This window comes from Archocentrus centrarchus, chromosome 3 (assembly GCF_007364275.1).
Source record: "Archocentrus centrarchus isolate MPI-CPG fArcCen1 chromosome 3, fArcCen1, whole genome shotgun sequence".
NCBI classification, from domain to species: Eukaryota; Metazoa; Chordata; class Actinopteri; order Cichliformes; family Cichlidae; genus Archocentrus; species Archocentrus centrarchus.
This window is the reverse complement of record NC_044348.1, coordinates 2,710,193-2,733,493: the sequence shown is the minus strand read 5'-3', so window position 1 is coordinate 2,733,493 and position 23,301 is coordinate 2,710,193. Positions and strand designations below refer to the sequence as shown.

Sequence of the window (23,301 nt, the reverse complement as noted above, 5' to 3'; positions counted from 1 at the left end):
TGAGCCACTGAATGATCACATTAAATTATTTAAAGACACCTGTCACCACAAGATATGACAGTAGTTAAAGCACCGCTTAATCTATTAAAAGACAATTGAGAGTTAAATGGGGCTCTGCAGGAGAACCAGTAGCACGGAAAAGCAAAGAATTAGGAAATACAATGCACGAAGGCAGCCTTGCTGACAGATAATGTGCAGATTATGATCAAAACTTTTGCAAGTCAACCCCAAGGTTTTATTTTTGTTTGCTTTTTTAAGTTCATTCTCCTCTCTCCGCTAGGGTTGTCAAAGAAAAATACTCGGGACACTAATTCGATACTAAAAATTAATGTTGAATTAAATATTCATTTGCAACAGTACTGATACCAACCGTAGCATCTTCGCATTCTCCATCTCACACACACACCTTCACACAGAACTGCGTTCCCTATAATGCTTCATAAATGCATACAGACACACAGTCTCTCCTTCATTAACAGCTGAATTCGTGCTCACAACACTGAACAGCACTTTATGAGGAGAGTTTAGTAAAACCCCTGTAATGACATTGAAATATTAAACACAACATAAATGTTAACCCAGCTGGCACACAATTATAAATATTAGCAAATACCTGATAGTCATGTTAGCCGTGGGTTATGGTTTAAATAGCAGCTATAATCAAGTAATAGTTAATGTGGGGGGGTGGGCAGCCAACGCTATCATTCCTGCCCGTCTGTAATGTTAATCTAACCGGATAACACCATTATTTGTTTCTAATTTATGTTTCTATTATTTATGTTTCTCTTACAGTCCCAGATTGAAGCTGAGAAACAGTCTTCCAGAAAATAGAAACAGTAGCCGCTACCTTAACAGCTCTATTTGATCGGCAATGAAAATATGTTGCCAAGTCACCAGAAGCACAACAGTACCTCAGATGACCTAATATAATGTCTTTTTGTTTTTTAATACTAGGTATTTGTAACTTACAGTTACTGTGTTTTTTTGTTTTGTTTGTAATTATTATCTTATTGTTTTGTTTTTTTTTTCTTAAAAGACTCTTTATTTCTTTGTCATTTTTGCTCTGTGGTATCAAAAACAGTATCGAGTATTTTCCTGGGTTTCGTTATCAAGTTTGAAATTGTGGTATGTTGACAACCCTGCTGTACACCAAACACTCTGCATTATCTGATCAAGCAGAAGTCACCTAAACACCATTAAATGGCACCAGATATTGTTCTTTCATTCTTATAAGAGATTCCAGCAGACCCTGAGGCTATGAGCGCTGAAGAGCTTTTTCTCCATTTAAACCCATTATATAAAGACATTTGTGCTCCAGCAATTCTTGTTGAGTAAAGCTGGTCTTATTTCTGTGCTACAGCATTTCATACTGATAATAAATCCCTGACTGAAGCTGTGGTAGTATTTCTCTGCACAAAAGTAAAATGTGCTTTCTTAAAAGGATTCACTTAATGATAACCTGAATTCAGAAACCTGGATAATTTAGGAATATTATGTTATGTCTGTCTTTTATAATAACTTCTAACTGTGCTTCAAATAAGCCACTCTAATTCTGGTTCCTCTTTCTTTTAGTTTGACACTTGAAATTTCATCCCGAGTTAACTGCAGTGAGTCTGGAGAGGAGCTGTTCACTCTGCCATGGTGCTGATTACCATTTTACACATAGCTGCTCATTTTCTTTGACTTCCATGGCTGAAGCACAATACGAGGTGCCAACCTAGGATTATGTTCTGTGACACTAGTTTTTAAAGCATGATGCAAACATTACTATGTTTAATGTTAAGGAAAAATGGCAGTTATACTAAATAAACTATGTTAAAATGTGGTTATTGTTCCATTTAGTTCTTCCGTCTTTCTTCTATGGATGTCGATACTTTTCCTCCTTTTTTCAATTTCCGTTCCAATTCCAGTTTAACAAGATGTCAAAACCTATAAATACAGAGTTCAGACCTCACTATATGTCACCAATGATTTTTCTGTCCAATCAGTCCCCTGATGCTCTTTAAATATAACTGAAATTGTGTCATTTTGTCCTCCACACCAACTGTTACAAAACCTACCCACTTCCCATAACCATGACCTCCAGGGTGTCCAAGGATGTTCAAATTTCCATGAACCACATGCTGACTTTACTCCAGGGATCCTGGCTTCGTATCTACACATGGATATATGTGGAAAAAATATATAAAAATATATATCTGTAAGCATGTAATAGCCTAGTAGTAATTCTGGATAACCTCAAATATTTGTCTACAGTTACAATTGATTTGAACTGCATTCACTGCAGATTTATAAAATGTTTAATATGGAGAAAAAAAAAGCCTCTTTGTTACTGAATTGTTTTTTGTTTTTTGTTTTTTGTTTGTTTGTTTTGTTTTGGTTTTTTTGTTTTGTTTTGTTTTGGGTTTTTTTTTTTTTTTTGGGGGGGGGAATCAAAATCTCTACAGTTTAACTTGAATTTAGTTGAAAGTAATGCAACCTAGGTACAAGCTTAGTAACAATATCTAGCTTTCCAGCACTATAACAAAAGTTAGTTGTATGAATTTTCATACAGCTGACCAGACGAGGTAGCACCTGTTTTCTATCTTCCTCATAGTGTTTGAATAGTTAATTTGGTCAGTTAGACCTATACCACATACAGGCCAGGCATACATGAGCAGTTTTACTCACAGCATCTGGTGAGATGTCAGATCACAGTCTTAACTTCCCACTCCCTGACAGTTGTGAGATGACAGCATGGAAAACGTACCCTATTACAGATAATTAGGCAGCCTTCTATTCCATGTGTTCAGCGACAGCATCATTGTATTCCACAGGAATCATCATGCCCTGCCTCAAGCCAGGCATTAAAACTGGAGTGAGTCACTTTCCTAACTCCAACTTAGAGAACATTATTATTAAAATTCTGACCACTAGAGTGAAACACGTGAAAATCTGTTTTTTTTTTTGTTGTTGTTGTTGTTGTTTGTTTTTTGTTTCTTGATTTTTTTGTTTTTTTGTTTTTTTTGGGGGGGGGGGGGGGGGGGGTTTGGTAAAGTCAAAATTAAAAAGAAAAGGATCAGCATCTTGGATGCTATTCTGCAGCAATGATATATGATTTATGATGTACAGTGCCATGAAAAAATATTTGCCTCTTGTTTGCCCCTTCCTGATTTCTTAGTTTTTTTGCATATTTCTCACACTTAAATGCTTCAGATCAAACAAACATTAATATTAGACAAAGATAATGAATACAAAATGCAGTTTTAAAATAATGATTTCATTTATTAAGAGAACAAAAGTTAGCCAAACCTACTTGGCCCTGTGTGAAAAAGTAATTGACTTTAAACAGGCCACTCATACAGGAAACCCCTCAATTCTGCAAAGAAGAGTGGGCCAAGATTCCCTCACAGCGATGTGAAAGACTCATTACCAGTTATTGCAAATGCTTGATTGCAGTTTTTGCTGCCAAGGGTGGGACAACCAGTTATTAGTTTTAGGGGGCAATTACTTTTTCACACAGGGCCAGGTAGGTTTGGATAGCTTTTTTCCCCCCTTAATGAATGAAATCATGATTTTAAAAACTGCATTTTGTATTTATTCAGGTTATCTTTGTCTAATATTAAAATGTGTTTGATGATCTGGAATATTTAAGTGTGACAAATGTGCAAAAAGAACTCAAATAAAATGCAGTATATATAGTGTGTACCTCAGCCTATTTCAGTACACGCAACCCCAGGGAAGACTGCTGACAGTTGTCCAGATAATGATCACGGACACCCTCCACAATGAGTGTAAGCCACAGAAGGTCATTGCTGTAATGGCTGACTTTTCGCAGAGTGCTATATCAAAGCACATTAATGGAAAGTTGACTGGAAGGAAAAGTGTGATAGGAAAAGGTGCACAAGCAACAGGAATGACCACAGCCTCGAGAGGCTAGTGTGTCAGTCCACGTCAATGTGTAGTGCCACCATGCACAGGCATGTTCAGGAAAGGGGCTACAACTGCCACATTCCTAATACTGAGCCACTCCTGAACCAGAGACATCATCAGAAGTATCTAATCTGGGTTAGGGAGAAAAAGAAGTGGATAAATGAATTTTGGATTTCTTTTGGAAATCAAGGTCCTAGAGTCTGGAGGAAGAGTGGAGAGCACACAAGCCAAGGAGTTTGAAGTCCAGGGTGAAGGTTTTGCATTCTGTGATGATTTGGGGTGCCGTGTGATCTGCTGGTGGTTGCTCACTGTTTTTTTTATAAAGTGCATACTCAACACAACCATCTACCAGGAGATTTTAGAACATTTCATGCTTCCATCTGTTGACAAGTTTTATTCAATTTCCTTTCCCAGCAGGACTTAGCACCTGCCCACGGTGCCAAAACTGCTACCAAATGGTCTACCGACCATGTTATTACTGTGCAGGATTGGCCAGCCAACTCACCTGACCTGAACTCCACAGAGACTCTATGGGGTTGAGGTTAGGAGAACTATGCCTACTGCACCTTTCTGTTTTACACATTTGCAGCACAGTTTACATGTGCAGCAGAAGCCAATAAGCTTCAGGCTAATTTGCAAAGTCGGAGCCCTTGGAGCAACAGTTACATGATTTTAACCTTCAGTTGGGATTTGTTAATAAGAAAAATATAAAATGACATTAATATTCTCTAACCTTGAAGTACTAGGAAATAAGTTAAATCATCTCCATTGTAAGCCCAGTCTCATTCGTGGTATGAGGCCGTTTGCAGTTTGAGGATTTGATAAACACCATATACACATTTACTTTGGAAGATTTCTTCACTTCATTTTATCCCCCTGCAGTTTGACCTCTTATTGTTTGGCCTCTTGGTAACAACATTAGCTGAATAAACTATGGGGATAAAAAGAGATGATGAAAAGCCTGATACGTATTAACTATGGAACTTTTGTTCTGGTGCTGAAATTTAGTGTATTCACATTACTTGTGCTTGTCCCGTAGTTCTGGTCAGGGTTTTGATGGGCGGAGTGGAAAGAGAGAGCTGCAGCTTCTTGCAAAGTGATGTAGTAAAGATGCTGGGAAGGAGACCCAGAATGAACTCTGCATTAGCACGGGTGCTGCGTGTCTATGCAGCATAAAATCTGAAATGCTGCACCAGTCCCACTTTTTTTTTTTTTTTAACTAGAACTGTATCAAACAAAGTCCTGGTTATTATTATGTTTCATATTCACTGAAACAGTGCAAAAACTGATATGTGCTAAATAAGTCCTGATGAAATGGCAGCTTGTGATTTTTACACTTCAGTTGCACAGATCAAACAGAAGAGGTGCGGCACATTAATGATGAGCTTATTGTGACTGAGGCTCGATATTAAAACAGGCAGATGAGTCAACGGTTGTCCATGTGAGGAGTATCACAACAAGCCAACTAAACACATCTATTGACTTCTTTAAGTGTATAAACTTTCCCCCCAACCCCCAACCTGCTCTTCACCATCCTCTGCATCACTGAAGGGTCTCTTACATTTTCTAGGATACAAAAAAGCTGTAATTTGCTAAAAAATTTTTGCAAACAACGCCATATCAGACTACGGGAGTTTTGGGCCCAATTTCTACTCAGTTGTCCCCTCCCACTCCAGGACTGTAGCCTGGGACCTTGGTCACTACTAATATTCAGCCCAGAATATCTGGTTAATATCAAAGGTTTACAGAAAAATCCAGATAACTCTAATTACATCAGAGTTTTCACCATAGCCAATCAGAGACACAAATCCAGAAGAACACAAAAGTAAATGACAGGATTTGGGAGGGCGGCCTTCATATTAATCAAATTAACAAATACCCTCCTGTTTCATCTTGTTTTTCAATAAACCCAGCCTACTCTTAACATGTCAGTTCATTTCAATGAGTATAGTTATAGCCAGCATGAACTGTTTGTGTGTCTGTGTGTGTATGCCCTCACATATGTTGCTGTTGGATGTTTTGCTCAAGAATAGACACCCAGAGCTGACTGTGTATCTCCAACAGCTGTCACATCCAGACTCACTCTGCCTTCTGCTTTAGTTTTTGTTTGTTTTTTTACCCTCATTGCGAAGTACAGCTCATGTTAAAGCATTTCCTTTACATCACTATACCCCAATGAGATCATGTGACATGGTGCATTGCTCCTTCTGCACAATAATCTTAAACTACCTTGTAATGTGTGTTTTGATAGTTGTTCAAATCCCGTAGTGCTTGCATTCTTATGAGAGGAAAATCTGTAGAGAGTTAGATGATTATGGGACCGATGAGCTTGCACATATGCAACTCAATTTCAAACCTGATAGGAATTTTAAATCTCCTGGAGTCTAGACCCAGCTTAAGGGGAGCAAATGCAACGGATATCGGTGAGCTGCATTTCATCAACAAGAGTTTGTTTCCCCTTGTGACCCCTAAATGAAAAAGAGGTTAAGAAAACAGACTGAGGGCTGGAGCTGCAGTTCAACTTTCTCATTGCAGAAACGTTTTCTGCAGCTGCAATCCAAGGTAGCTTACTTTACATGCTACATTTTTTCCAGTTATTTACAGGAGATAAAAAAGAAATACTAATTTAAATAATAAAGTGGTCATACAAATGCAATAAACGCAAGCCAAATCTCTCTCCAGACCGTATCAAACAGTGCTGAAGTGTTTCATTGTGAATTTCTATTTTAAATAAGGCTGTGCGGGGAAAAAAGAAATTTGACTGGAATCGACAGGAGGGTCGATTAAACGTTAATTACAAGCCATTTTGGTCCTAACTATCAGACCACAGAGTTCCTGTATGTTAAGGATAATTGGCCTAAAAGGTTGAAAGAAGACACATTAAAAGATCTCAGGGAGATCAGAATCAAAGCTTAATTTGTTACCATTTAACTATTTAACTCTAATGATTGTGAGCAAGATAGTCAATGAAGAAACAGACGGGTTTAAAATGACAAGACATATTCAGATAAAGCCAAGTTCACCACGTGGTGTGTAGCAGAATATTACACGTAACATGTAACCAGTAAATATTTGAATATTGTCCCAAACTGTCTTTATCTTTACCTTAAACAATTAAATAAGGATTTGAAATTCTTAAAATATTGCAATAACAAAAAGTGTGGCATTGGGTACCAGAGTGGCTCAGAGCGCGAGTGGGGGACCATGAATGGTGCGGTCAGCGCAGGTTCAAGTCCTGGCCTGTCACTATTTACTGCAAAGAACTGTCAATAACGCCATAAAGGCCAAACTATATCTTTAAAAAAAAAGAGTGGCATTGGCATGAAAATAAAATATAAAAGAAATTAGGTCGTTTTATTTCAAAATGTACAAATATCAGAAAATATTCAGAATTCAGAGACTAAAAGAAATTTGTCCTTTGGATGACAGTCATGTTGCATCCTCTTGCATTTAGGGGTTTTGTTTAACTTTCAAAAACAAAGAACAACCTTTCCATGCAATGTGCAAAGATATGGTTTCATAAGGTCACACAGGCCTAGAAATCAGTTGCCAACCTCACTAGAGAAAAATGTGTATTCCCAACTACTTGGCGAGTGGTTGCTGGCTGTTGCTAGGTGAGACCACTTGCAACTGCACCAAAAACCTCTCTATAATTGCTTTGGTCACTAGCTGACTGCCACATTCACCTGTAGTCTGCATGGAAGATGCAGATTTGTTTGCCAACACCTCCTAAAAAAAAAGCTGTGCCTTACCAATGAAACTAACAGGTTTCCAAAGGTGCCATTTTTTTGCTTTGGAGGAAACCAGTCTCCGTTTCTAGTCTGCATCACACTCTACACAGTTTCACATCTGCTTGGCGAGTGTTTGCAGACAATTCACAGCACACACGTTGGGTATTCTGTTAAAAAAAAAAAAAAACTCTTCCTCCTCTGACAAATATGATGTTCCTCAAGCTGATTACTGACTATAAAGGATGGTTGGATCCACTTGATATATTGACACACAGATGCAAATCAACAGCAATACAAATTGAACTGACCTATTTAGACAGAACACAATTTGAATATGGCCTATACTGTACCTTGGGTCCAGAGACAGTAACTAAGTACTCAAAGACTGGGCTGTAGTTTAGGCTTTAATTTGTTTTGGTTTTTTGGTTTTTGTTTTGGAGGGATAGAAAGAAAACGCAACTTGATGCTTTGAGCTGAGCTTATATATGAAGGTCTATTCAGTGGGAAGTAAGAATGTCTTGTAATGTACTCAGCTGTCACTCAGGTGTTTTACAGAACGTTCATACTGCATTTTCAAGCTCTAAGTGCACTTTTATCAGACTCACAGGGAACGTCTTATGTGACTCGAATACCAGCATCTGTATGAACTTGAGATATTTCATTCTGGACCAAACTGACAAACCAACAGAGGCAAAATATACCCACGGGGGATACAAGAATACAAACTAATAATCATCATTACTTTAAATCTAAACCAACGCTGGGACAGAGGGGGGTCTGAGTAATGAGGTTGACAATCTGGGTTCCAATGTAGGATGAGAAACTAGGTCAGCGCTCGTCTAGGCAAACTAAGTTTATTCAATAAATCACAGACAACAAGTAATGTAAGCAGTCCTGTTGATAATAAGTACAAACTATCAAAAATATGCAGGATCTTTGCATCAGTGCTATCAGTGCACAGTGGAGAGCATTATTATTAGAGCATTATTAGCATTTTTGTTTCTTTTCATCACAGAATCAATTCTCAAATTCAACTAAGCAGCTTTTAGCAGTGGCTGCACCTACTTGCCTTTTCCAAACTGGCCTTCGGTGTGTGCTGGTGCATTGATATTATAACAGGGAAGTAATACTGAAACTTATTTTTTCATGCAAACCATCTGTTAAAAAAAAACAAAAAAAAAAAAAAGAGCAGCCGACTGAAAGATGCTGAGATTGGTCCCAGCCAAAGACACTCCCTTCAGTATTACCCACATTAACTGGAACGCTGCTTTGCCCCATTTTTCCAGCCATTTACCCAACATTTCAATTTCACATTATTCTACAACTTTGCAATCTCAGAGATGAAATATAATATTGAGATCAGAGCACAATATGATTGCACAAAATATAAATAAGTCATTTTTAGTAATGAGTGATGCGATCAGCCACAGCGGCTTAAGATCAACTTCCCTATTTTTCACAAGAGACCCAGTAATTGTTAAATCTTTGGCTGCAGTCATCTAGGTTACAGGGCCAGTAAAGCAGCAGGATTTTAGGCAAAGTGTTAAATAGGTCTCAACACAAGCATCCTCTCCAGCAGTCACAGGTCCAGTTTTCCCCTTTCGGTTGGCCTCCTGTTTCCCTATCTGGCTTCAGCACCTCAACCCTGGAAGCCTAGAAACTGTAGGGAGAGCAGCTTGGAGTGGGAGTGTATGTGTAGGCTTGTGTGGGGCCGTGTAAAAAAGTAAGGCTGTGTATCCCGTATGGCCTCCAGCCCTCAATCTTGGATAGCTTCACCTCAAAAGACTTGGCCAAGCTGCTCTGATCTCATTCATACGGGGCCAGTTGCTCACCAAGCCAAACCCTCGAGAAAATGAAACCACTTGCGCACACACATCCACACGAAACCCTGTGAGTATCAAAACCTGGAGCTGCTGGTGTTAGTGCCCGTACCTTTAAATTTGAATAGTAATGTGAGAAAAGTAACAAAGACTCACTGGTTCATTCCCAGTGCTGTATTGTTGAAGAGTTGGAACAGGGTAAAAACAGGCACACACACACAAAAAAAAAACCTGAAGCCTTTCTGAATATCAGACAAGTAAAAATGACTCAGCGCCTACTTTTAATTAACTGCTGGTAACTTTTTTTTTTTGCAGGTTTAAGTGACAAATTGTCTGCAATTGTGAGAAGTGAGAATCAAACCGCTCAAACACTTATAGAGCAACTAATCACTTGTAAGTAACCCTGACTGTCTCCCTCTCTTCCATCAGTGCTGTGCATCACACTCTTTCCTCAGTGCGCATCAACTCTAACAATTCCGCCTCTGCAAAGCTGACGGCACTACAGGAAGAAGGTACAAGTTGTGCCAAACAGTCTTTTTCACAGTGAAGAGAAGCAAGCTAGTAAAGCAATCTGATGACACCGGTAAGCCATCTCAAACCATAACAAAACTCAGCGGGGCTACGGTTTAAATGAGTTTGTCATTTTTATACTGCTGCCATTTGTGTTTGACTTTTTCTTTGAGGCTTTAGGCGTTGTAGCCACATGCTGCGCGTCCTTCAGGGTCCTCAGTGAAAGCAGCCTGATTTCCATTAACCACCAGTTGTTGGCATTACGCAGCGGATATCACTGGGAGCAATCAAAGTGCTGCGGATATCTAACACAGACGAAGCGCGTCAGTGTGCCTAAAAGACTCTGGGCATCTGCTGCATGGGACAAAATGAGAGTGAAGTAATTATGAGAGCAGGCTCCCCGGAGTGTTCTCTCTCAGCATCCCCGCTAATCCGGTGACACCAAAAGGTGTGGCGCTGTGTGGCTTTCCTCACACTTACTAATGAGCAAAGAGCGTGCGCGTGTGCGCGTAATCATAAAAGAGAAGACAAAAGACATTTCTGAACTTGAGCAGCGCGACTAATGAAGAAAACATGATCAGAGTGCGTGCATTACCTCGGAAGAGGAAGGCTTTGCTGCTGTTGTGAAGACCCGCCACTTGGGTAATTCCATAGGTGGCATTTGCCAGGTCAAGTTCATTGATGATATCAATCTGGTAGTCTTGATCTGAAGCGAAAGCCAAATCTGTAGAAGAGAAATGAAGATTAGAGGATGTGAAGCGGTGGGTATACAATCTGCTGACAGGAGTAAACCTGACAGTGTTTTAGCAACAATTTGGATTCACTTTAAACACAGACACGCTCACTGCTTTATGCATTTCTCTGCTTAAAATGGCTGGTTGTGGAAAAAGTCACGCAGTTTTTATTTCCACGCAAGATACTGCTAAGGCTGCCCACTAAATTAAAAAAAAAAAGAAAATGCGCCGTTTGTGCCCGCAGCCATCAACTGTCTTCTCCACAGGATGTTCTAACTCTTCAAACTGTGGGTGATTAAAAAGAATAAGAATTAAAAAATAAGTAACTAAAATACGCTGTAATCCACAGGCACTGCCAGAAATCTGGAATCCTTGCGCGCAAGGTGCAAACTGGGAAGCGTATGTGGGGGGGGGGATAAGAGAAAAAGAAAAGCACACAACAACAAAATTACTCATTGCAGTCTCAGAGTGAACACGAGGTTTGTACTTACCCGGTGTGGTAAAAAAGAAAAGGGACAACAGAGCCACGTAAATATCCATTTGTGTTGGAGTTGCGGTGTACAGAGTCCGTGAGTGTGATGCCCTTCTGTGTATCCACACTAACCCGCTCCGGTCCGTCTGGTGCTGTGCGCCGCTCTCACCTCGCTTGGATGTGGAGGAACGGAGGAATGGTCCACAATACGGGAGCAGGGGTTCTCTAATTGCAACACCAGGAGAGGTAATAGTGTTTAAATGTATACAGTCAGTTTGTACGTGGCATTCAAAGTGCCACACATCCGCTTTCATTTGCGACAGCTATTAAACAGAGCTGCCGACGTAAAATCCGAGGATATTCTCAGCAGTCAAATTGTGAGGATCCCCTCCGCTCAGACAACAGAAACTTCCAGTTTTGGAGGTGAGACAAGGGTTTTCAAAGGAAACTTGGTTAGTGGAGGACATGGGAATTGTCTGTAGTAGGTGGGCTGCAGTTGCTTGTCACAACACAGATAATTCAAAGATTTTCCAGCCTCAAGGGGCAGTTTAACACAGCAGTTCACAAAGTGGAGCCCATTATATTAGCCACATGAACATACTGCAGCTCATGGAGTCCTCTCTAAATAAGAAGTTTGTATAATAGGAATTTGCTTTGCAACTTTCCTAACTCATCCATGCCTCGGAAAATCCTTGGGATTTATAAGCACTGCTGCTCCAGTCCTCTTTCCTCTGGAGCCTGTCCTTATTGAGGACCATTAATCATACCATTCCCCTCCCTGCTTCTACTTTGTCTACATTGTCAGCTTGTCTGGGTTACCTGCGTCAACACAAACTAGGGAGGGCAGGAACAGAGGGATCTGCTCAGAGACTGCAGCAGCGTGCACCGCCTTGCTCCAACTGTGCATGCCATTTCTACACCAGGGATGGTATAATGTTTGCTTTGGGATGCAGGTCACTCCTCCACCTATTCAAATTAGACTGTAAACAACGCTGCCTATCCACTGATCCAGAACCCGAAAAAATTGAAGGGTAAAACAACATGTAATTTGAAATTACAGGTTTGCAGCGCAGCCAGGAGAAAAGGGAGGGAAAGAGAATTTAAATTGTTTTTACTCAGGCAGTGATGTTTACAGGCTACAAAATTCCTGCCTCTCAGAATATTAAATAGAAAAAAAATCAAACAAAAACAATTAAAATGCACAGTGTTGTCCAGTTGATTTATTTATCCTTCTGTTGTTTTTTTCATAAACATCAGGATCATGTGTGGAATTATGTACTGAAGCAGAGCAAATTTATAAGGGCTCCTGTTCCCACCCACAGGCAGCCAAGGAAAACCTAGAAAAAGCAAACATCTGCGTGAAATTAATACAGACATTTTATTAATTCGTTGCCATTTATTTTTCAATTTCTCAGTTGGATGCTGAGAGTCTAGCACCCAGTGAGCTCAGAGGTGTCAGAAAACTGATTTTATTACTTGTGGACATAGTCAGGTCAGTTGTTTCCCCCTGAGGTCAGTTACTTCTAGTCTTTGTGGCTAGAGTACCTTGATAGTTATAGTAGCAAAATGGAAAAATCTGCTTATCTAATTCTAGAAAACTATCCTCCATAAAATATGACTCCATAACATTGTTTGTGCAGCTCATTAGTATAACATGTAGTTACATTTTAACAATTAAGCTGTCATGTACTCCTTAAATGTTCTCATGTAATTGGGCCAAACTAGTCACTTTAGGTAATTAAAAAATGAGCATTTTGACTCATTAAATTAAAGTAAAATGTAAAAATGGTCCGAGATGGTCCAAGAATTAAACACAGTTTCCTGTCAGCATCATGTGCCTTCACCTCAGACTTTTGCACTCTTCCTCATTCATGTTAATTCAAATATTGTGTGATTTTTACCATGAAATCATTGCGCAGTTCTCTCAAATATAAGTGCAACAACATTACTCAGAATGCAGAGTGTTCTCAGTGCTTACAGCAGCAACAGGCAGATGATCCTGTAACACCTGTGAAGACTATTCACTGGAGTCTTTTTCACACATCTGCTCTGCCTTAAATGCTCCAAGATACAATCCAGAGCTATTAGCTTCTTCTGTTATATAAAGTTACTGGATGATGACACAGTTTTTGTAATTTTGCCTCTGTACCACTGTGGATTTAAGATGTGATTCAGGTGCAGACTTTTAAGCTTCAGTTCAAGGTGATCTACAGCAACAATAATAGTAAACGCAATAAGTGTTTGGAGATTACAGCCATTTTTATACGCATTTTATCCCCAATTTCAGGGGATCTAAATTAATTGGACAAACTAACATAACTTTACTAATGATCATTTTTAAATGCTTTGCAGTCAACTGCCTGAAGTCTAGAACCCATAGCTATCAGCTGTGTTTCAGCCTCTGAGATGCTCTGCTAGGCCCTCACTGCAGCCACCTTTGGTTGCAGCTTGTTTGTGGGTCTCTTTGCATTCAGTTTTGTATTTAATAACTGAAAAGCTGCTCTGCTGGGTTGAGATCAGGTGACTGACTACTGTATTGAATAATATCCCATTTCTTTGCATTGAGAAACTCTTGGGTTGCTTTTGCAGCGTGCTTTGGGTCATCATCCATTTGCACTGTGAAGCGCAGTCAGATCAGTTTTGCAGTGTTTGGTTGAATCTGAGCAGAGACTATAGCCCTGTAAACCTCACAGTTCACTCTGCTACTGCTATCAGCAGTCACACTGTCAATAAACACACGTGATCTGGCTCCACTGGCAGCCATACATGTTCATGCCATAACATCACCTGCACCACGTTTGACAGATTATCTGGTACAGTTTGCTTCTTTTCACTGTTTGGTATTACGAGTTGTGGCTGAGAGTTGTTGTTTTGTATTAGGACTTTTTGAATGAAATTATGAATGATCATAACTGGAAACCCTTAAATTATTCTGGCGACACACACTAGGTTATATAACCATATAGGGGAGGTAGACTTCTGCTGACACTTTGTTTTATGGACTCCAAGAATGTGCTGTCACAAGGAAAATCCCATTTTCAGCAGCTGACACTAGAGGCTAAATAACCCAAGTTACGCCCTAGTTAGTCAGTTTGTACCGTTACCTCTTCAGAGAGCTTTTATGTCTCGTGTTTTGACCATCGTTTTTCAGTGGATCAAATGTTCTTGTATGTGATAACCCTGGCAGACATGAAAGAAATATAGTGTACACTGTGTAATGAAGAACTAAGCTTCTGATGAGCAGTGTTTGTTGAACGACTGCCTGAATATTACAGCCCAGGGAATAAAGCCATGCAGCAGTGTCCCGCTGTGTCTGCTGAAAGCCCATCATTACCCATTAATCACAGAGTAAAAGTACTCCCCATGCAATGCCCAAATTTGTAGCACTATAGCAGTGTGGTGGATGTGCCGTCACGAGTGCCACTGCTCTGCATGCCAGGCTTGGAGCCCTGATTTCTTTCTCATCCATGACAGCTTTCATCTAAGGTTCAGTTTAAAAATACTAGTGTTTTGTGCTTGTGCGGTAATTTAGCAGAGAAAGTGTACATCAATGGCGAGACCTTCACTAAATGAGTGATTATAGAAAAGGCTGGAGGTAAGTTGGAACTAGCTAAAAGAAAAAGGGGCTTAGTATTATTTGATGTCCTTTTTATTTTCCACTGGACATCAGGCAGCATACTAAGATGAAATAGTGTTGTGCTGTTGTTAACATGAAAAAGAGCACATGAACTGAACAAACAGAATTTTAGATATCCTTAGAAACCCGTCTGCTTTGTGTGCTGATGACTTGAGCACCACCTGAAGTATCAGCAAGTCGTGTGTAGCCAGAGGACAATGGATAACTGTAATCCAGGCCGAGATTTCCATGCATTTACAGTTGGGCCATGAGCTAATGAGCTAATAAAAAAACTAAATTGTTGCAGGCGATTGCCAGTGGTTCTGAATTTACATTTCGCCAAAGGGTTTTTCTTTTGCTCTCTACACTGACTGTCATGTGTCTCAGTCAGCCCATATTACCTGGACTACAAATGGACTACATGCAAAACACAGAGTGCTTCCAGGTTGTCTCTTTCCTGCAGATTTTGTATATTCTTCTGCAAATATTTGTGTGTGTGTGTAGATTACCCTCGGTGGGACTCTGCTCAGAAGCTTCTCAGTGTGGGTAAACCATTGTTATGCTTGCATTTCTTATTGCACAAACTGTAATATAAACAGTGCCATAACATTTTAAACTTAATACTTTTATATTTGAGGTGTGCATTATTCTCCTAAATAATTGATGTTTGTGCTGGAAAAAAAATATGCCTCTTCAATTAGAATAGTAGATGTAATAGAGGTGAAGGAGTCAAACAAACAGCTTTTCCAGTTGTTGTGTTGGTATCCCTTCACAAGTTCTGGGCCTTCTGGGAGACCCTCCCACATTTACATTGCCTGTAGACACTGACCTGCTCACAGTATTCATGTACTTGTGTCTTTGCGGTTAAAATTATTGCAATGCCCTGTTTACTGGCTTGGACAAATCATCTCTTTCACGTCTCCAAGCAATACAAAACACTGCAGCCAGATTATTAACAAATTCTAGCAAGGAAGCTCACATTACTCCGATTTTACGTTCCTTACATTGGCTCCCAATCGATTTTAGGATTCACTTTAAAATTCTAATACAGAGCATTAAATGGCCAGGCTCCAGATTATATTTCCCAGCTTCTCATAAAATATACTGCTTCTCGCTGTCTTCGTTCGCAGGCTCAGAATTTGTTAGTTGTTCCCCGCACACGACTAAAGACTAGGGTGGACAGAGCCTTTCAGTCAGTGGCACCAAGGTTGTGGAACAGTCTGCCTCTACATCTACGCTCAGCTGACTCTGTGGATTCTTTTAAAAAACAGTTAAAAACTTTCCTTTTTAAAAAAGCCTTCTATTGAGAAATTTTAATGAATTTTAGTTTTAGCTATTATGGTGTTTAATTATTTTTAGCTTTACATTATTGGTTTTTAGATATTATGGTGTTTATTTACTGTCTGTTTTTGTGCGTTTTCTGGATGTACAGCGCTTTGTGACTAGTGTCTGTGAAAAGCGCTAAATAAATAAAAATTACTTTACTTACTTACTTATAGACGTCTAACGTCTATTGTAAAAATCATTTTTGAAAAGGCTCAGTTAGTCATGAGGGAGACAACATGGTTAAGGTTTCAGAATTATCTAGATTAGTGTAGACCTGACCTCTGTCTGCACAGGTTGTTTTTTCTTAGAGTAACCAAGGAATGGGACTCTAAGAAAAGTCATGGTCTGACTCGTGTGTGTGTGTGTGTGTGTGTGTGTGTGTGTGTGTGTGTGTGTGTGTGTGTGTGTGTGTATTGTCTCAAGTGGTAGAGTTTGGGGCCCTGCCGTGGTTTTAACAGGCCTTATTAAAGCCAGACAGGTTGGAAACAGTGAAAAGGTTATGAGTTGGCAATATCAGAGAATTTTTAAAACAGGTCAGCTCTAGAGGGACACTTTAACAGCGCTCAGGGGAATCAGTGCTTCAGCTTTATTTTTGTCAGCCATTGTGGGCGACTTGTTGGCTGTCGCTTCTCCAGGAACATGATTTGTTCCTCACAGGCCCTTAAAAAAAGGAAAATTTAGCTGCTAAACTACAAAGCCATAACTTAATTCTATTCAATATGACAGCAAGTGAGCTGCAATTGTAAAAAATATATTTTTATGGCACTTGTTTAGCACCACAATCTTAAAAATGGTTGTCTTTATTCAGAGGAAATGGTGAGACGGACTATTTTTCCTTCCACACTGACCTGCTGTGAGGGCAGAAGTTAAGGAATAAATCGCTAACACCAAGGCGGAGTGTGCTTTGTTCACAAAGTCTGTGACTGGAAGGCAATTATTGGGTCACACAGAAACTGTCAGCGGTGGACATGACGGACAATTGTCCCTGCAAGTTTAGCGGTTTGATTCCTTTGACAAATATAACAACACTTATCCCAACCATGGCCCACTTTTGCTCTAAACTTTCTTCAGAAAGCAGTAAATGCATTTGCTAGAATGAAAAACAAAACAAAACAAAACAGAGCCTCGCTTGTAGAGGGCAACAACGTGATTGGAATGATAACTTACTGCTGTGTCACTGAGATCAAATCTCCCAAAAATGTAGCAGGAGCCAGACAAACTGCACACAAACGTTCTCCAATAGCAGTAAAAAGGTATACTCAAAGACTTGTGTCAAACAGTTCATGCACTGTTGCGAATGCTTAAGTTTCTGGCTGGCGATATTCTTTTCTTTTTGTGAACACATGCACTGGCATGACCAAAAATAACTATATGTTAATCCAAAGTGTCCTCCAATCCGAACGACCAGATCAGATGTTTGTTCCAAAACTCCACATGAGTGTTTCCAAAATGAGCGCTCCTTCATGTGGCGTCATGTGTCACATCAGCACGTACCGTGGGCGTAGCTCAGGAGGTTGATAATCAGATGATTGGTGGTTCAATCCCTGGCTGCTCCAGTCTGGATGCCAAATGCTGAAGCCCTTGTATGAACAAGGCATGTTGTATAATGTTCAAGTACAGTAGAAAATCACTACATATTAGAGCCAGTTCACTTATTTAATGTTTAAGCTTTTCCTGTGGGATTTAATGCCATTTAGTACCCATAGACTTTTCAGAAATCAGAGAAAATCCATATTTATGTATTTCTTTGGAATTTGTTGGGGAAAACTGAACAGGTTATTCACACAACTGCTAGAGGTCACTTAATTTTATTTTGAAACGTAGATATTGGCCATAAAACCTGCCTTCAAAAATGACCTATGAGGTCATTTTTTAAAAGGAGGACCAGCTCTGGTAACAAGCGTTTCTATTATATGGCCTTTCAATTTCCCAAAGTCTGACATCATTCATCATTTTGACCTCATCTTTGCCACAAGGGCTGCTGATTTATGTTTGACTGAGGAAGACTACCAATGGTCCAAAGCAGCCATCAGTGAAGATGTCTTCCAGGATGATCTAAGATCACTGCTTAGGGCTGACAACCACAGTTGCTATATTTCTGTCACAGTTATTGACTGGAACCTTCAGATGACCCAAAAATTGTACTGTGTGACAACAACTGAACAATCAGCAACGAATATGTCTTGGACAAATGGAAATCAAGATGATGGTGCTGTGTGTAAAGTCAGGGGAACAACACAGTTAAAATTCTGAAGCTGAATATTATTGTTTGAACTAAATTTCCTTCCAGTAGCCATTAGGATGTGTCGTCAGGTAGGATGCATTTTGGCATCAAGTTTGGTGACAGTTCATCTAGGAGATGTTAAGATATTTTATTGGATGCATGATTGCATTGAACTTTGACGCTATGGGGAGGGTCAGGAACTGACCAGTGTCTTTAGGATTAATTCTCCTCAAATCAAATTTTATATTTGTGACCTGAAGATTCATGACTTTGGGCTAAAGGTATTAAGAAGTCAGATTAATGCGCTGATGGTTTTGGTGTTTTTGATGGAATTTAGTGAAAGAAAAAAAGCTGTAAAAAATAACGTTTTCAATTGTAACTTATAGTTTTTTCAAATGTATGAAATGCGGTGGAAAATTTTTGGATTCTCTGATTTCTCCCTGTCTACTTGATTTTCACACACACACACACACACACACACACACACACACACACACACACACACACACACACACACACACAGTACCAGTCAAAAGTTGGACACCTTCTAATTCTGTGGTTTTTCATTATTCAGAAATTGCAGATTAATGCTAGAGTCATCCAAACTATGAAGAAACACATATGGAATTATTTAGTAAACAAAAAAGTGCTGAACAAACCAGAACATGTTTTATATTTTAGATTCTTCAAAGTCGGTATCTCTTGCTTAGATGACAGCTTTGCACATCTTGGCATTTTCTCACTCAGCTTTATGAGGCAGTCACCTGGAATGGCTTTCAGTTAACAGCTGTGCCTCATGAAGAGTTAATTTCTTGAATTTCTTACCCCCTTAATGTGTTTGAGACCATCAGTTGTGTTGTGAAGAGGTAGAGCCGGTATACAGTGAATAGCCTTGTTTAAGTAATGTTCTAATCCATATTATGGCGAGAACTACTTAACTAAGAAAAGGAAAAACAATAGTTCATCATTACTTTAAGAAATGAAGGTCAGTCAATCTGAAAAATTCTCTGAACTTTGAAATTATCCTCAAGTGCAGTCGCAAAGACCATTAAGCATTATTATGAAACTGGCTCTCATCAGGACCGCCCCAGGAAAGGAAGACCAAGAGTTTCCTCTGTTGTGCAGGTTAAGTTCATCAGAGTTACCAGCCTCAGAAACAGCAAGTTAACAGCCCCCCAGATAAGAGCCCACCTAAATGCTTCAGAGTTCAAGTAGCACACACATCTCAACATCAGCTGTTCAGAGAAGACTGCATGAATCTGGACTTTATGGTTGAATTTCTGAAAGAAGCCACTTCTAAGGAAGAACAACAAGAGGAGGAGAATGGCTTGGGCCAAAGAACACGAGGAATGGACATTAGACCAGTGGAAATCTGTCCTTTGGTCTGATGAGTCCAAATTTGAGATTTCTGGTTCCAAACACCGTGTTTTTGTAAGATGCAGAAAAGGTGAGCAGATGGTTCCTGCATGTGTAGTTCCCACCGTGAAGTATGGAGGAGGAAGTGTGATGGTATTGGGGTGCTTTGTCGGTGACACTGTTGGCAATTTATTCAAAATCCAAGGCACACATAACCAGCATGGCTACCACAGCATTCTGCAGCAACATGCCATCTCATCTGGTTTGAGCTTAGTGGGACCATCATCAGGACAATGACCACAAACACACCTCCAGGGTACGTAAGGGCTATTTGACCAAGGAAGAGGTTGATGGAGTGTTGCTTCAGATGACCTGTCCTCCACAATCATCTGATCTAAACCCAAGTGAGATGGTTTGGGATGAGTTGGAATCACAGAGTGAAGGCAAAGCAGCCAACACCTCTGGGAGCTCCTTCAAGACTGTTGGAAAACAACTTCAGGTGATCACCTCATGAAGCTGATTTTGGTTTATTTAACACTTTAGTTTACAACATGATTCCTTATGTGTTCCTTCATAATGTGGATGATTTCAGTATTAATTTAAAATGTAGGAAAAAAAAATACAGATGGTGTGTCCAAACTTTTGACTGGTACTGTATAGTCCACACAGTGAAATACAGCTCCCAAAAACATACATATCCCAGTGCCTGTGAAACACACAGTAGCATGGAAATGCTTTGCTTTTGTCTAGTAAATTTAAGGAGCACTATCTCAGTGTGCACCCACTCTAATGTTTTTTTCTTTTTGAACTGCCTAAGGTGTTTTATTATGCGGTGCTACTGAAACTTACAAAAGCCATAGTCCTGAACCCTGTTCACTGTGATGCTCAATACAGTCCAAGCCAGAGGAGAATCTGCTAACCAGAGGTGGCAAAAGTACTACAGTAACATTCTGTACTTAAGTAGAAGTACAAGTACTTGTGTTAAAAAATACTTTGGTAAAAGTCGAAGTACTGGTTCAACTTCTTTACTTAAGTAAAAGTAAAAAAGTACAGGCTCTGAAATTTACTCAAAGTAAGAAAGTAAAAGTAGCTCTTTGGAGGACGTTTCTACCTGCTATTTTTGTGTAAAGCTAACTGAACCTTATTGTATATTATTGTAATAATATAAAATAATACATGAGAACACAAACGTTATTCCAATCTAAATTTTAATTCTAATGAATGTACTCAGCTTGAATCACAAACTGTGAAAAGGAATTTAAACACAGCTCTGTTCTCTGTGTCCTCCATAGTAGAGGGTGACTGTGCCTCCACCTAAACACCAACATGAGGATACTCAGGGGTTACAGTGGGATTCAGCAGGTGGAGGAACCCTAAGATCAGTTGTAGTGACTCTGCATGGGGAGAAGAATCACAACTTTCTATTGTAGCTGCAGTAAATGACGTTGGTGTGCAGGCTGTGATCAGCTGACCTGCTGCTGCTGCTCTGAGGTTTACTGCTCTGTGTGGATGAAGTGAACTCACAAAGATGTAACCCAGTATTTCACAGCTCTCTGAGCTGATCTCCATCCCCTACACTGACAGCATACAGGCTGTAGAAATGTTGGATTCAGTGACTGAATCTCAGCATCAGCAGCTTTGATTCAAACTCATCTCTGCTGCACTGATGTAACCTGTAACTCTGACCATGAACACAAAGTGCACCAACACAGAGCTTTACTGTAAATACAGTACAACAAGATAACCTGTTTATTACGTACTAAACTGCAGTATTTTCATACAATCTTTGAATAACACAAAGTCGGCATACTTCAGTTTATTTTCCAGTCCTTACCTTTAATTCTAGCCTCTCTTCTTCCTCTCCTTCCTCTTTCTCCATCTCTGAGTGAACTTCTCTCTCTTTGCTCTCCCTGAAATACAGCAGCTCTTCTTTTAGCTAGTAGACACACTGTGTGACAAACTGCACACACTTTGTGTGTTTGCTGATATTTGTTGAGCATTTAAAAATGTTGTATTTACCTGCCACACGTTACTCCCTTCATGCTCGCTCCTCTTCAGTAGCGCTAGCTAAGCTGTTTGTGTCCTGCGAGCGTAACTTACGGATTCGGTCCGGCCCGCTGTGACCCCTGATTATAGCGCTATAAATGAGACATTAATTACATGGGTTTGTGTATTTAATCCCTTTGTACCCGATAAGCCCCGGTGATGGAGGATACGCCAGTACGATTGTCTCTTATGTGTTATTATTCCTCCGTTTAGGCTCAGATCGCTTGATGACTGACGGCGCACTGACCGGAAACGCAAACTTCTCCCTGACGTGTTAAAAAGTAACGAGTCTGTTTTGAAAATGTAAGAAGTAGAAAGTACCGATACTTGTGTAAAAATGTAGGGAGTAAAAGTAAAAAGTACTCAGAAAATACTCAATAAATACTCAAGTAAAGTACAGATACCTAAAAAATCTACTTAAGTACAGTAACGAAGTATTTGTACTTCGTTACTTCCCACCTCTGCTGCTAACTGATTTTCATATGGAAAGGAAATAATGAGCAAATAGTGGGTTCCAGTGTGCAGAGCTGCCTGAAGCCTGAGCTTTTGGCTTTTAAGGGTCTGTTTATCGGTCTGTTTAAACATAACATTGCAAGTATGTTGCATTCATTTCCTGTTGTCCTCCAGGTAGCGATTGTTCTCTGTGCTTCTTCTCTGATACAGTTTCCATGAATGTGTGATGCGGATGGTGTAAAATAGAGATCCAACCATTTATCCATCCGTCCATCCATCCATCCATCGTTTTCCATTTATCCGGTGCTGGGTCAACAGCGTAAGCAGAGAAATCCAGCCCTCCCTCTCCCCAGCCACCTGCTTCAGCTTATCCTGGAGAATACTGAGGCATTCCCAGGACGGTGCAGCGTCCGGATCACTGCAGCCACAGTCCCAATCTTTCTGTCAAGTTCCTGCTCCCGTCTTCCCACATTATGCCTAGAGATTCAGTCCATAAAAATTATGAACAGAATTCATGACAAAAGGCAGCCCTGGTGGAGTCAACACCCACAGGCAACAAATCCGGCTTATTGCCAGTGTTGGCACAACATCGGCAATAAGCCTTTCCTTTAGAGGAAAGCTCATGTTTACCAGTATTCCAGTGAAATGTTTGTTGTCTACTTTATAGCCATACTGAAAATAATTGACAGAACAGCACATCTTCACTCATCCACAGAAAAAAGAAAAACTTCTCACAAAGAAAAGTATATCATTAGGTATTATGAAAACTGTTTTATTCCTTATCTCCATAAGCAGAGGCTTACCCCTCCATTCACTGTGCCATATCACTTTAGAGGTCAATTTTACTTGGAAAATAATTAAGCTATGCTTTTTTTTACTGTCCTAAGGCTAGAGAGAGACGGTGACTTTATTATTTGATCCCTGAACTGTTGTTTAGATGGCTGCTCCCAGGTTGGTACACATTTACTTAGTTTGCTAGATACTCTCAGGAAAATGTAGCACTATTATATGGATCCTCTGAAGGATGTGTCTGTTTTAAGGCAGTAAATGAGGTGAAAGCTTTTGAATTTCTCTTGACACAATATGACAACACACTGTTTC

The 23,301-nt window shown here is 39.9% G+C and overlaps 1 protein-coding gene across 1 annotated transcript in view; it reads right to left on the bottom strand.

Moving 5' to 3' along the window:
• Nucleotides 1-11,336, bottom strand: part of LOC115778064 (protein kinase C-binding protein NELL1) — a 281,912-nt gene extending 270,576 nt beyond the window's left edge. The window contains exons 1-2 of the mRNA XM_030726081.1: nucleotides 11,199-11,336; nucleotides 10,569-10,697 (exon numbers count right to left, since the gene is read on the bottom strand). Coding sequence (XP_030581941.1) covers nucleotides 10,569-10,697; nucleotides 11,199-11,247 — 178 coding nt within the window. The 5' untranslated portion in view covers nucleotides 11,248-11,336. The remainder of the gene's footprint in view (nucleotides 1-10,568; nucleotides 10,698-11,198) is intronic.
• Between the last annotated feature and the right edge of the window lie 11,965 nt (nucleotides 11,337-23,301).